This window comes from Sus scrofa, chromosome 18, assembly GCF_054392235.1.
Source record: "Sus scrofa isolate SSC_HxYL_T2T_F1_AM1 chromosome 18, Sscrofa_HxYL_maternal_Yorkshire_Landrace_v2.0, whole genome shotgun sequence".
Classification (NCBI taxonomy): Eukaryota; Metazoa; Chordata; class Mammalia; order Artiodactyla; family Suidae; genus Sus; species Sus scrofa.
This window is the reverse complement of record NC_139400.1, coordinates 46,240,881-46,256,439: the sequence shown is the minus strand read 5'-3', so window position 1 is coordinate 46,256,439 and position 15,559 is coordinate 46,240,881. Positions and strand designations below refer to the sequence as shown.

The window sequence follows — 15,559 nt, the reverse complement described above, 5'->3', positions numbered from 1 at the left end:
ACTGCCCTCCCCCTCTCATGTGGCTTCTTTCTAGTCCACCACACATGTCTTGGTCATCTTCCCCAACATTTGCCTCCACATTATCCTGGCTGCTAAAACATCTAGTAGATTTCCTCTGTCCCTGACTTACAGGATCCCTTAGGGTTCGAAAATGCCTGATTCTGTATTTGGAGAGCATTTCCCATATTCTGCTTTTTACTCTCCAATCTTGCTCTTTTTTTTTTTTTTTTTTTTTTTTTTTTTACCCAGGGAAGGAGGTAGGTTGGGGGCAGATACTAGAACCAGGGAAACTGGTTCATTTCTTGGCTCCAACGTTTATTGTCTGTGTGGTCATAATTTTTTTTTAACCTCTGTGAGCTTTGGTTTCTAATCTATAAAGTGGTATGATACCTTCCACATAGGGGTGTTGCTGTATAAAGATGAAGTGGGGCACTATTTACAAAATGGAGAGGATGGTGTCTTCAGCCTCTAGTAGGGGCTAAGGACTTGCTCTCTCAAACTGCTCTGCCCAAGCATCCCTAGTTCATATCCAGCTTATCTCTATTCTTTGGTTCCATTGCTTATTCCATTGCACCCATGATACCTGTGCTCCCTAAACAAGACTGTAGCCCACTGAAATCCCTCCCTTCTATTGTTCTTTGAATTCTTTGGAGTCAGAGGTTATAAATCCCACATCTCCTCATGATGCAGGGAAGGGAGATCTCATTATTCCAACTTTCCAGATGTGCATCTGTAGAGGTAGCATTATTGCCTGGGAAGGGATTTCGTTTTGTGAGGTAAGAGGGGGGTGTTTGTGTGTTGGTGGGCATATCCTTGCACACCTAACTTATTTTAGGGTTGTTTTAGAATTTACTTCTAAAAACCTATATGGAAAAATGCACTGAGTCCAGATAAAAAGCCAGGGGGTATACAGTCAGAAGGGAAAAGACATCGAATCTTTGTCTTGCACAGGAAATAGAAAATTATTTCCAGAAACTTAATGCAACAAACATAACAACAATGATGATGACAACAAAAACTACAACAACAAACAGTGGGAGCAACAGCAAACTTAAAGTTGAGAATGAATTATAGAAGAAATGAGGAGTTCCTGTCATGGCTCAGCAGAAACGAATCTGTCTAGCATCCATGAGGATGCAGGTTTGATTCCTGGCCTCGCTCAGTGGGTTAAGGATCTGGTGTTCCCATGAGCTGTGGTGTAGCTCGCAGATGTGGCTCGGATCTGGTGTTGCTGTGGCTGTAGCATAGGCCGGTAGCTACAACTCTAATCTGACCCCTAGCCTGGGAACCTCCATATGCTGTGGGTGTGGCAAAAAACAAAACAAAACAAAACAAAACAAAAACAAATGAAAAAGAGAAAACCTATTGGGAAAATGCTTGTGAGAGAAAGACTAAAGATATAAGGGTAGAAATTGAAAGATTGGAAAATATATTTTTTTATTGAATCAGTAAGAGGACTAAAGTAAAAATTCAAACTGATGAAAAGGAAAGGTTTAGATATGAAAATTTAAACAATTAAAAACAAAACCTTCAGCTCAAAAGCTAAAATGAAAATCAAAACAAATTCAATGTTATGTAATGTAAGGTAGGATGTCAAAAATAAAAACAAGAAGAAATAATAAGAAGGAAAATTCTAGCTCTAAGCTGAGAAGGTTAAACGTTGAATGGGAAAGCAGATAAGACCAGACACTTCAAAAGGAGGAAGAGCACACCAAAACGACATACCAAAAAGCCATTTCGAAGTGGAAACAGTAAAAATAACACCAGTAGTAATGAAAAGCATAGGCAGACAAGTAAGTTTCTGCTGCAGGAGGCTAGGGATCTTTGGGGTCCCAGGCAGGGGCCCTTTAGGGGCAAGACGGAGGTCTTCATAAGAGCTTGGAGATCAGAGCTGCAGCCCAGCTGGTGGTATTCCAGACCTTGAAGGCCAAGTCCCTTTCGTCAATGCCAACTTTTGCTTGGTCTGCAAATGCAAGGAAGAAACCCGTAGCCTCCTTTCTCTCCTTCCATTTCCCCCACTACCAAAAACTTTAAGACCCTGGCTTGCCCTCTCCTTTTGGGACAGCTTTCCACTTAGAGGAAATCTGTGTAGACAGTGGAGCAGGGATTTGTGTAGACAGTAGAGCTTGTTCAAGCCACCAGGGAGAATGAGAGGGAAGGAAGGAAGGTCAGACAGACTCCTTTTCTCTCCTGGCCCAGTTCCCTGGATACTCAAACCTCCGTGACCTAAACTGAATCAGCCATCTGCCTCCAGATGGGTTCCTCCCGCCCCCTGTTTCATGTGGACCTCAGTGCCCTAACCCATGAAGCCAGCAGCCGCAGAGTCACTCTGGATCCCTCCCTGGCGTTCACTCCCTCAGCTGATGCGCCACCAAGGGCTGCTGCCTCTGCCTCCCAAATCTCTCTTCTCTCTTCCTCACCTCTGCTCTTTCCAAGCCCTCACTGTAAGTGAGATGGGTCTGAAGAAATACACAAGGGTTTTTTGGTTTTGTTTTGTTTGTTTTTTTCCCCCTTTTCCAGATATTTATTTTCCTTTATTTGAATGCATTATTATTATTATTTTTCTTTCTAAGGCTGCACCCGCCACATATGGAAGTTCCTGGTCTAGGGGTCAAATCAGACCTGAGCTGCTGGCCTACACCATAGCCACAGCAATGCCAGTCCTTAACCCAATGAGCGAGATTAGGGATTGAACATGCATCCTCACAGACACTATGTCAGATTCTTAACCTGTTAGGCAACAACAGGAACTCCTTGAATACTTTTTAATTCTTTTTTTTTTTTTTTTTTTTTTTTGTCTTTTTGCCTTTTTCTATGGCTGCTTCCTGCGGCATATGGAGGTTCCCAGGCTAGGGGTCGAATCGGAGCTGTAGCCACCGGCCTACACCAGAGCCCCAGCAACGCGGGATCTGAGCTGCATCTGCAACCCACACCACAGCTCATGGCAACACTGGATCCTTAACCCACTGAGCAAGTCCAGGGATCGAACCCGAAACCTCATGGTTCCTAGTTGGATTCATTAACCACTGAGCCATGACGGGTACTCTAACCTTTTAATTCTTTATAGAATACTCAAGGTAAGGTCATCCTGTTTCTACCTTTTTTTTTTTAAAGTATAGTTGATTTATAAGGTTGTGCCAATTTCTTCTGTATAGCAATGTGATTCAGTCATAAATACACACGCATTCTTTTTCTTATATTATCTTCCATCGTGATCTATCCCAAGAGACGATATAGTTCTCTGTGCTGTACAGTAGAAGCTCATGAAGAAATAAGCAAGGGTTTCACGTTCCTTATTTTGGTGCTGGGAATTCATGAAAACACTAGTTTGCAGAGAGCTCGTGTACTACGTCAAAGGCAGAGGAATGGAAAGGAGCTGGGAAACTGAGAGCTGGGAAGAGGTTGGTTAGCACTGGACCCAGGCAGATGTGCAGATTCCAGAATTAATTCCACAACACTGGCTCTGTCCAGTGCCACCCCGCTTCACACACTTTTCTGAGTGTGATGTCCTCTTAGGCAGAGAGGTGGACAGTCAGCGTCTCCATTGACTGAAGAGGGTCTGGATTGATGGTCTTCAGAGTCCCTGTCTTGCTCTTCCAATCTTGGCTCAGCGGTAACGAATCCAAATAGTATCCATGAAGACTCAGGTTCGATCCCTGGTCTCGCTCAGTGGGTTAAGGAGCCGGCATTGCCGAGAGTTGTTGGGTAGGTCGCAGAGGCAGCTCGGGGATCTGGTGTTGCCATGGCTGAGGTGTAGACTGGCGACTGCAATTCCCATTCCACCCCTAGCCTGGGAGCCTCCATGTACTGCAGGTGCAGCACTAAAAAGACAAAGGGGGACCAGAAGATCTGAGAGACGATGGATCTTTTGTCTTTGTCCTTCCACAATGGAGCAGAGGCTGCACAAATCACAGGTTATTGCTCTTAATCCAGGAGGCTTCAAGTCCAGGGACCGCAGGACACGGTTCAGAGCCTTTTCTCCCACTAATCCGATTAGACACTCAGTCTTCCGCGCTCTCTGATTCAGGCCGATCCTCAGACGCCACGGCATTGCTGGGCTCCCGAGAAATGTGCTGGGACTTACCTCGCATCAAGGCACTTTGAGCTGAACACGCTGTGAACTAACCACATCTGGAGGGGATTCCAGGGGTGAGAGAGGAAAACGGGGCTGCCGAGACTTCTCGCAACAAACGCTGACGCTGACATCCCTAGGAAAACAGCTCCGAGTAGATGTCGTGCTGACGGTAATCAGATTTAAAATTAGCCTTAACACGCCTTCATCAAGGGAGGCTTAATTGCGGGGCCCAATCAGTAGACAACATACAGCAATGATAATTCTGCTGACAAAGTGATTCTAAACAAACCATTTCGAAGGGGGTAAAAATCTCTCTTTGGAATCACTCAGTTTTCGGAATCACTCAAGCCTTTCTCACTTTAGGACCATCTCTTCATGCTCCAGGCTCTCTGATGTTAAATGCATAAAATTAGAATTTATACTTTCTTTAAACTCCAGGAACTAGTCTCTTTTGGTTGAATACCCCATTATGGGGTGGGGAGCGCTCTGGTTACCTACTCTGTGGTCCTGGACAAGTTACTTATCCTTTTTGAGTCGGTTTTCTCACTTGTAAAATGAGGGAATAAGGCTTAGCTTAAACGACTGCCAAGGGGTTTAAAATAAACGAGGTATAGGAATTCATTTTTATTTCCCTTCTCTTTCCTAAACCCTAATGGCTATGGATGCTCTCAGCCTGATGTCCTGAGGACATTGCAGCAGTAATTTTTTTTTTTTTTCCTTTCATAGCCTCACCTGCAGCATATAGAAGTTCCCAGGCTAGGGGTCAGATTGAATCAGAGCTGCAGCTGCTGGCCACAGCCACACCAGTTCTGAGCTGCATCTGTGACCTATGCTGCAGCTTGCACCAATGCTGGATCCTTAACCCACTGAGTGAGGCCAGGGATCAAACGTGCATCTTCATGGACACTACGTCAGTTATTTCGATTATTTTGCTTGATGTCAGCAGCCAGAAGGCTATTCCCCTGTCCCCATCCCTTACATCTAGTTTAGTGATTCTCACCTGGGGAGAATCTCAATTTTGTCCCAACAAGGGACATTATCTAGAGACATTTTAGGGTTGTCACAGCTTGCTGGGCAAGGGTAGAGTGGGAGGAGGTACTACCAGAATCTAATAGTTAGAGGCCAGCGATGCTGCTAAATACCCTACCAAGTGCAGGACAGCCCCACATAACAAAGATTAACTCGCCCTAAATGTCAGTAGTGCCAAAATTGAGAAACCTGGCCGTAGAGGATGGTGTATATATATATATTCCTATTCGTGAGTTCCTTGAAGTAAGGAATGTGCCTTATATATCTTCCTTTTTCAAAAAGGTTTAAAAGAGAGTTGGGGAAAATACTCAAATGGGATTGCTTTTCTTACTGAGTGTAAGGAGAAGGTCTCAATTCAGCCTCATGTGGCCTGTATTTCTTTCCTCTTTGGTCTTCAAGTTGGGCTCTGTGAACATTTCTTTAACAGTATGTATTGTCTATTTCCATTTTTTTTTTTTTTTTTTTTTTTTTTAGGGCTGCACCTGTAGCATATGGAAGTTCCCAGGCTAGGGGTCGAATCGGAGCCCCAGCTGCCAGCCTATACTATAGCAATGCCACATCCGAGCTGCATCTGCGACCTATATCACAACTCATGGCAATGCTAGATCCTTAATGCACTGAACGAGGACAGGGATCGAACCTGCATCCTCATGACTAGGTGGGTTCATACTGCTGAGCCACAGTGGGAACTCATTCTCAAAGGAACAAGTCAAGTTCCTTTTGACTTGAAATTTTCCTTCAACTTTTCCCCATTTGATATATGTGATTTAGGTAAGTTTGTTATCCTTTTCTTCTGTCAGTGCTGGACACTGAGCAGCATAGAAGCATATATACAGGAAACTTAGAGAGAGACCCTGGAGGGTGAAGTCGAGGGTGCCCACCACCAGGGCACTTTTCCAGAAGTCATGGGGAGTGGCCACATGAAGTAAGATGCCAAACATTGGAAGAAGCTAAGTCGAATCACTGGGTGAGGCCCCAAGGAAACCTGATTACACCAAGGGCAGTTGTATGGATGCATTAATTTTCCCTGGCTGATTCCAATTAGTTGATGATACAAATACGTATAAATATGCAGTATATTCTCAATTATACAATATCTATAGAGCTATTGATCTACTCACCTATTTATCTAATATATGGAGAAATGCCTGGAAGGGGAATATATTAAAAGATGAATGATGGTTATCTTGCCTAAAGTCATTTTTTTCCTGTATACAGGCTTCTGAATTTTCCATGAGTATTTTCTAAATTGAAAAACAATAGACATAATTTCAAAAGAGTTTGAAGAGCCGTTTTCAACATGTCTTCCTGAACCTTGTATTTTGAGGATTTCTCCTCCCCTGTAAATCGCTAGTTAGATGTTGGCAAGCTGCTGCTAAGAGATAAATTGCTCTCCCACCGCCCCAGCTGAGAGCCATGTCTGGATAACAGCTGCCTCAGTAATGACTTTATTTGGTGATGGATGAATTCTTGGTTGCATTACAGATGTTGAAATGACTTGGGCCAAACAAAATTGCACGTTTGCTTGTTCATTTCTCCTCACTCCACTCACACTGGGTGCAGGAAATACATAGCCCACTATGGGGCAAAAGGAACGGTGTGACCTGGCCTTCTTCTCCTGAGGCAGTGTCAGCCTTGGATGCTTGCTTTTGGAGAGCTTCACGCAGCTGGTAAATGCACCAAGGCAGGGATGCTGCCCCACAGCAGACATTGCTGGGGGTACGAAGCTCCACTCCCATCCTGGCTCTTACGCCCTCTTCTGCTTTGCACTCTGCCCTGATGGCGTACCACTCTTTGCCAAATGTAAACAGAAAAAGACAAACTCCAGTCCTGATTGGAACTGTCTCACTTCTCAAATGGCCACTAGTCTTTAATGAAGGAAGCAGTAGAAAGTTATTTATAGGAAAAACCATGGCTGCTCCTTGTCACAGGGAGTAATCCAATGGCACTCACTGAAAAAGCAAATGAACAGCTCTCTTTTGTCTATGGAGGAATTCCTCACAAATTCTGGGCATATATTTTGGAATCTAACATTAAAGAGATATCCTAGCAGCGTTCAAGAACCACAATGATCCCAAAGAAAATGGAGAGGTAGCTCAAAAACTTAACTAAGAGCAAATATAAAAGAGAGAAATGGACCAGGATGAGAAAAGTTATAGACTCCAAGATAAATCAGTCAAAGTGTATAGGGAATTTAAGAATTGGAAATTCTCTTACAGTCTATGACCAGGATAAGGCATTAAAGATCCCTGGTGAAAAACCTAGGCAAACTAATGCGGCTGCAGAGAGTGCTTGCTTGTGAGGCTGAGCAGGTGACACATGGGCTGCAGGTCTTTAAGGAGGCTGGTGTACAGTGCACAGTTCATAGGACTTGTAGACAAGCCTAATATTTCAGAGGTAAGGGATTTTAGCAGCAAAATGAAATGGTGTCTGTTTCTCAGGAGAGAAACATGCAGTGCCAAATTTAGGATGAAAAACATGAAACACATAAGCATCAGAGGGCGAAGGTCCACCACACACGGTCCCTTTGAGTGAGGAGAGCCCATGGAGTCAGAGAAAGCCCCAGACCCAACTCTTTCCTTACAATGTGCGCTTGGGTAGTGACCTGAATGCGCTGAGCTTTGGATTTCTTTGTGAAATAGGTACCACTACTGCCTCCTGGAGAAGGAAATGACGTAATGCAAGGAAAGCGTGTAGCCCAGTGCCTGCCGACCAGATGGTCAGTACAGGCAGCCAGAACCACAAAGGCACTTCTCACGTCAAGTACAGGCAGTTACACAGAGCTCCCCATTATTCCTGGTGCCACATGGGATACTCCTTAGTTCCCAGCCTTGCTCCCATCACCTGCTGCTCCTGCCTGGCTAGGCCAGATTCTGGCGAAAGTCCTTTGTGGGTTTGTAGATGACACTGTGTCAGTCATATAAACAAGGTAAATTTTATCGGTGTTAAAGTGTATTACAGACCACTTTCTGTTTCCATAGATTTTTATCTTCAATTTTACTTGCCTGATATTTATTTTCTCCTTCCCTGCCATCTCCTCTCCCCAAATGCACTGTGACTTTGTAGTTGCTGGTGTATCTTGCTCATGGGATATCTCTGTATTTTCAACTATTCTGTCATTTTATTTTAGGCAGATATCTTGTAATCAGATATTCATTTGTCCATATTTTGCTTCCTAGGTAAGACTTGGTCTTATTTCTATTTTCGTATCTGTATGTTAGGCTTAAAAAATATATCCAGGTTTCAATCACTGTCCCAGGAACTTCCATATGCCACGGATGCAGGCATAAAAAAAAAAAAAATGAAATAAAATAAAAATATGTCCTTTTGACTTTTATTTTTCTGTCTTTGCAATGCTGTTCAAGTTTCACTTCTTTTACAGCACAAACATATTTTTTTGAATTCAATTTGATCTTAGTAATTTGAGTGATTGACGGACACTCTCGGCCTTCTTAAAAGTGAGACACCTTTACTTCCAGCTATAAAATAAATAAGTCACAGGATGTAGTGCACGGCATAGGGGACAGAGTCAGTAGTATTGTAATTACTCTGTATGGCAACAGATGGCAACTTATCATGGTGATCATTTCTTTTTTCTTTTTCTTTTTTTTTTTTTTCTCTTCAGGGCAGCACTAGCAGCACATGGAGGTTCCCAGGCTAGGGGTCGAATTGGAGCTGTAACTGCTGGCCTGCACCACAGTCACAGCAACAAGGGATCTGAGCCATGTCTGTGACCTACACCACAGTTCACGGCAATGCTGGATCCTTAACCCACGGAGGGAGGCCAGGGATCAAACCCACATCCTCATGGTTCCTAGTTGGGTTCGTAACCTGCTGAGCTCCAATGGGAGCTCCAATTTCTTAATGTAGACAAAATATCAAATCTCCATGTTGTGCACTTAAAACCAATATAATATTGCATTTCAATTACAATTTGATAATAAATAAATACACAAAGACAGTTTTAAAAAAGTGAGGCACCTTTGTCACAGGTTTAGCCTATTCTCCCTGCCTCTAGACCTTGTCTTCCTCAACTTGCCTTTTGTGCTGTGGCCAATGTGAGATCGGGGATCTTCAAATGCAAATCAGATTGTGCCATTCACATAAGTATCTATGCCAGGGGCCCTAGAGCATAAAGAATATAGTTCCAGAGTTCCTGTCGTGGCGCAGTGGAATTGAATCCGACTAGAAACCATGAGGTTGTGGGTTCAATACCTGGCCTTGCTCAGTGGGTTAAGGACCTGGCGTTGCCATGAGCTGTGGTGTAGGTCACAGACACGGCTCATATCCCTTGTTGCTGTGGCTCTGGCGTAGGCTGGTGGCTACAGCTCTGATTCGACCCCTAGCCTGGGAACTTCCATATGCCACGAGAGCTGCCCTACAAAGCAAAAAAAAAAAAAGAATATAATTCCAACCTCTTGACATGCCACTTGAGGTCCTCACCCTCTTTTCCATGCTTATCACCTACTTTTCTCTCTCCCACATTCCTGTCTGCTCCAGCCATAACCCATTTCCTCTTTCTCACGCTTCATGCTGTTACCCCTTCTGGAAAAGCCCTTCATCAATGCTCTTAGAAAGTGCTGATGGAGTATAGTAGGTGCCTGGCATTGGGCTCAAAGTAGGGCATGAGAGTAGTGAGAACTGGCCCGGTGTCACCTACCATGGAGCTTCTGGAGAGTGAGGAAGACAGTGGAAGCTCAAGCCATTACAACAGGGTAAGTAGAAGTGGTGGTGGGAGAACAGAGCAGGCGCTCCCAACCTTGACTCTGATGTCCAGGGAAAGGGATGACCAAGCTGAGACCTAAAGGATGAGTAGGGAGGGAGCCTTGCCTTCTTTCCCTTGTCACCTGGGGGCTTCCTGCTCCTCCTTCCAGCCCCCTCTCAGGCCTCACTTCCTTCTGCTCTGTGTGCCAGCTCCATGTTCTGCGCACTATGGTCCTTTTAGCCCTGGACTGTGTTGACTTGTCAGTCTTTCCCATTCTAGACTAGGAGCCTCCAGAAGGCAGAGTCACTTCTTACTTACTCTTGTATCCCTGTTGTGCCTGGTGCATACCGAGGCCTGATGGACGTTCTAGGGGCTTTGGTTCCTGGGTCCTGCTCTTCTGCTGCCCTGCACCTCTCCTGGCCCCGGACCAGCTTGTGCATTCCTGAGTCACGTCCTCTGGCCAAGCCGTCCTTGGTTGCTCTACTCCCACACGCTCCTTCTGATCCTTCTATTATTTTGTCTCTAAACTCACTCCCGTATTCAGAAGGCCCCCTTTTGGGTACCCATTTGCTCTCATCCCTCAAGGGGCTGCAGGGGTAACTCCTTTCATTTCACAAAACAGAGTGACAGACAAAGAGCATCTACTAAGAAATGTCTATTGTGGGCAAGTGCTTTTAACAGCATGTCCTCTCTGAACTTTGGTGCTTGGGAAAGCATGTTTTCTTATGAGGAGCTAGAACTTTCATTTCAACAATGAGAGCTATGTATCCAGTTCGCTTCCTTATTTACATTGGCTTCCAGGAAGCCCAGATTTAGATTTATCTAAATGTCCAAGCATATCAACTATCTTCGCATCATGTTTCTGGTAGAATTATTTCCTTCTTTCACTTGAGTGGGTTCTGATTATTTTTCTGAGTTTTTAAAAAACCCATTCAAAGTGCTCATTTTGCATTTTACTGTCAGAAAAAAATGTAATTGCTTTAAAAGAAAAATATAGGGTATACCTATGTTTTCATGAGATTATATCATACATCTTCCACTCGCCTACCTCTGAATTTATTTTGAGGTTTTATTGCAAGTGACCTCAAATCCTTATTTCAAGAGTATGTTCGATTTAAACTTTTCCCTTCCTCCTTTCCTTTTTCATAAAACACTCTGAATCGGTTGAAACATGCCATCTAGTTTGAACTATACTGGAGATCATTTACTCAACTGCTATATATCACAAAGGAGAAGAGCAGATGTGAGGGAGGAGGAAAAGGGACCAAAAGAATGGGAGGAAACTTACTTACTGAGCGATGGCGGTTTCCAGCCCTCTCATCCATGGGCTTCTCAAGTCATGAGATCTCTGTTTTATGAATGAGGTGAAAGGCTCACGGTGCTTAAAGGACTTGCCTAAGATCCCATTTCTTTGTTCGGAGAAGTTCAGCAAGCCCACTGTCTCATGATCTCCCCTCATTATCATTTCCTAACATCTCCTGTTCCTCCTCTCTTTCTGATTTTAGCCAACAGCCCTGTTATCTGCTTATTCCCTCCTTCCAGAAACTCAGGAGTCATTGGCATTCTTCTCTCTCCTTCACTGCAAGGCAGCTAAGTCTGCTCTTTAATGTATTTACTGCTCTCCCCTCCCCTCTCCCACGGCTTATATGCAAATCTGGGCTCAAATGGTTCTTGCTTGAGACTATGGCGATCATCCTGTTAATATCTCTGCTTTCAATTTCTCCCACTCTAACCTTCCCCCCACGTGGGTGTTTTGTCTCTGTGAGATTTCTGAGTGGCAGATCTGACATCACCTTCAGATGGCACTTGCTTTTGCCCTCAAGTAAAAGTCCCTGGCCAGACATCTCAGGATTTTTATGATTTGGGTCTCTTCCACTCTCTGCAATCTTCTCTCCTTTATTCATCCTATGTACCAGCCACACTGAAGAACACTTTACAGATTCTGGAATAGTCACTGGTTTTCCTGCCTCCAAGCTCTGTTTGTGTGTTTTGCTCTACTTGGAATGTTTATCTCTTGCATGGTGAACATCTTCTCTCTTTCAAGACCTAATTCAGGGTTTGACTTCTCTCCTGGTTTCCCTTACCCCGCTTTCCAAAGTGCTGAGCACAAGCTCCTTTCTACTACTTGACCTTGTGCATATTTATATAGCATCACTTCCAAACGTGCTGCAATTATTTGGTTTTGTATGTGAATGCACTCTTTGATGGTAACTTTCCTATTTTACAAATGTTATTCCGTTCATTTTAGACAAATTTTATTCTTGTTGCATCCCTAGCGTCTAGCTCTAAGCATGTTTTTTAATTATTGAAAGAATCTTTTACTTCTTTAAAGTTAAAGGTTTATATTGTAAAAATTTCATAATTAAAGCAAAATGGATAAAAGGCGTGTTATGTCAATCGGACAGATGCTCAGTTCAACAAGAGAGGAATTAAAGCATCGTTAGGTGACAATTCAATGATCAGTTTTACTCAGGTAAAGCGGAATTGGAAAGTGCAGCTTAGACCTGGTGACACAACTGGGTGTCCTCCTTCAGTGCTCCCTTGGCTTAAATTGATTTGTCCAGGCTTAGAAACTTGCGGCAATGCGAGCTGAGCTGGGGAGAGAAGGCGCACTGGCTGGAAAAGTAGCCTTGGGCAGCCTGGGTTGAGAAGATGAAGTGACTCAATGTGGACAGCAACCCTGCACCATGTTGCCACAAAATGAAGGAATGATGTCACACTTTCAGGGTTTCACCAGTCCTTGAGAGGAGGGTCTAAGGGTAGGTACAGAATACTCCTTTTTGTTTGTTTGTTTTTTTTGCATTTTAGGGCTACACTTGTGGCATATGGAGGAGGTTCCCAGGTTAGGGGTCGAATTGGAGCTACAGCTGCTGCCCTGAACCACAGCCACAGCAATGCAGGAACCGAGCCATGTCTGCAACCTATACCACAGCTCACAGCAACACCGGATCCTTAACCCACTGCGCGAGGCCAGGGATCGAACCTGCATCCACATGGATCCTAGTCAGGCTTGTTAACCACTGAGCCACAAAGGGAACGCCCACAGCATACTCCTCTAATAGCCCTGAAAGGGTTAGTTTCTACTTAACACACCAAAGAAGGAGCACTGGAAGAGAGAGGGGCTCGTTTTTCCCAGCAAGGGTCATAGGATGGATCAATCTCTTAAACTCAGAGTCCCAGGACCTCAGATATCTTGGTCCAAAGAATTCCCCTTTTCATGGATGGAGTCTGGACCTCCTAAGGCAAAAACAGTATGACTCAGCCTGATTTCTTTTACCTAACAGTTATATTTTTATTGGGATGTTGGGTAGATCCTGACATGAGGGATACATGTGTTAATATCATCCAAGCTTAATGTAAAGGAAGCATCAACTTGACACTGAGGTGTGAGTGCTCTGAGGGGAGGCATGACGGCTTGGGAATCACTAAGGATTATAAAGATTTTTTTCTGTAATGTATGGAGGGCTCTGGACCACGTCATCTCAACACAGGTTAATTTGTAATCACACATCTTGGTGTAAAGTGCAGTGACCTGAAAGCATCTAACACGTCTGTTGTGAGTCCACAGTGGCTTGTGCTGTGAATTCCACATCACTTGGACTTTCCTGACATCCCTTCCAGCCCTGGAGTTTATGATCCAGATATGCCTCCAGTGCAATAAGCCTCAGAAAAATCCTTTGCTGGGCTCTGAGCCATAGTTTATTAATTCCTAGTCGGATTTATTTAGTGCTGGCTTAATTTATTTCTTGTCTGTGGGTTTGCATTCTTTTCCATTGCTAAACGTGCTCCTTCAAAGTATGATGTGTTTCATGTGGTCAGTTCTCTAAGTTATACAATAGTAAGGAAGGAAAAATAAAAGAGAAAGTCACAGTTAGGCAGCAACAGGGTAAAATGATCAGATGACATTTTCACAGAGGGAGTCTGATTTTCTAGATGACTTGAGATGCTCTTCTTAGAAAGATCATTCTCCACTAATGCTCAAAGCCTAGGATGACCTAGAAATGATCAAGAGTCCTCGGCACCAGTGCTTCCCAAATTTAATACGCACATGCACACCCCGATTCTACAGGGCTGGGGTGAGGTTTAAGACTCTGCACTTCTAATAAGCTCGCAGGTGATGTTGATGACTGAGCAGCAAGAACCTAAATTACCGAATCAAAACACCAGCTCCCCAACTCATCACAATTAATTTTATTCCACAGCATGTTTAGGGGAATGTTATTCTCAGGAAGATGTTTAGGATTAAAATAATTAAAAAAAAAACAACCCTGGAAAGTACACACATTTATGTATCTCTTCTTTTCATTAAATATATATCTGTTTGGCAAAAAATGTTAGACTCTTTTGTACAAAAACAAAGCAAAAACAAAATAAAACAAAAAACCAAACAAACCAAAAAACCCCCCAAAACCAACAACCCCAAACCCTCGCAAATTGTCAATACCTGCAGTAATTACAATGATGTAAACTTGGATGTCTAACAGCCTGACCATCCTGTGGAACCTGCGTTGCGGCAAAACCCCCAGGAGAAGGACCCTCAAACCCTTAGAGAGCAAGTGCCTGTCACTGAGGCTTTCAGATTGAGTGTATTAGAGATGGCGCTGGACGACTGATTTCACCATTTGTGCTTTCAGCTAAGGGGCTGCAAGGGTGTGTGGCAATGAAGACGGCAGGTCTGGGCTGGGGCGGGGCGAGGAAACCCAAGACGAGCTGGGAGGCAGGAAGGGTGATCACAGTCACAGGGCAGACACGAAGTGGGCATGAAACCCGCTGACCGTGTCTGGGAGACCCAATGCTGGCGAGGACTAAGATGCGTTGGCGGCTGCTGCTCTGGGGACCAGAGAGGAACCAGGCAGGAGAAGGCTGGGTTTGGGGAGGGGATTAGGAAGCAGATTTCAATTCACTTGGAACTGGTGATATGAGCGCACCCCAGGGAGAAGGGGAACGAGGAGGTGGTGTTTGGTCTCCTCAAGCAGCTAGACCGTTTCTTCCAGGCCTTGGGGCATACCCCTTGGTCTGGCTGCGGGTTCGGGGGCAGTCTGGTGCTGCTGGCTTTCAGACTCCAGGAGGGGGGCACTTCCCAGCTGGGATGAAGATGGAAGGGCCCTGTGGCTCTCTTACTGGCGATGGGTTTTCTTTTCTCCCCCCTTAGACGGCAGCCGTGCAAGGTGACCTAAAGCAATGGAGTCTAGATACAGAATCAGGTCAGTGAGCAGAACGCCAAGGAGGAGGGGCAGAAAAACGCTGGGGCGAGAGGTGAGGCCAAAGGAAGTGGCGATGCACAGCTTCCCTCTATCACAGAGGATTCCAAGGCGTGGGCGAGTATTCATTCTTCTCTCGTGTTAGCTAGGTCTTCCAGTTTTGGAGGGGGTGCTTCTGGGCCCGGGCGCTTCAGTTACAGTCATAGACAAAGTCGTAGTTGCTGGGCTCCTTGGGGATGGGTGGGGGTGCGTCGGGGATCTGAATGTTTTCCAGGTCCAGGAGGCGGAGCTTGATTTCCATGCTGAGCAGCGTGTCCAAGTCATTCTGCGTCAGGTCACTCATCATGTCTTTCCCCAGCAGTGCATTCAGCCCATCTGTCCAGATACAGTACTGGAGGGAAAGGAGGTGACAGTGACAACTGCTGATGACAATTACAAGAGTAACAATAGCGAACACTTATGATCACTCAACACGGGCTAGGCTCTGTGCTAAGTGCTTTGCCGACATCACCGTTTAATATGCACAGCATCTCTACAAAGTTGGCACTT

General features: G+C 44.6%; 1 protein-coding gene and 1 long non-coding RNA gene across 9 annotated transcripts in view; both read right to left on the bottom strand.

The window, feature by feature from the left end:
• Positions 1-294: 294 nt before the first annotated feature.
• On the bottom strand, positions 295-6,348 carry LOC146395020 (uncharacterized). Its single transcript, XR_014834256.1, has 3 exons — positions 6,226-6,348; positions 4,085-4,208; positions 295-1,963 (listed from the first exon to the last, which is right to left on the bottom strand). It is a non-coding gene; the product is annotated as an uncharacterized LOC146395020 (long non-coding RNA).
• A 7,637-nt stretch (positions 6,349-13,985) lies between these two features.
• ELMO1 (engulfment and cell motility 1) overlaps positions 13,986-15,559 on the bottom strand; it is a 555,188-nt gene continuing 553,614 nt past the window's right edge. For all 8 annotated transcript variants that reach the window (XM_021079239.2, XM_021079236.2, XM_085005792.1 and 5 more), the window contains one exon: positions 13,986-15,401. In XM_021079239.2, the coding sequence (XP_020934898.1) occupies positions 15,201-15,401 (201 nt within the window). In that variant the 3' untranslated portion in view covers positions 13,986-15,200. The remainder of the gene's footprint in view (positions 15,402-15,559) is intronic.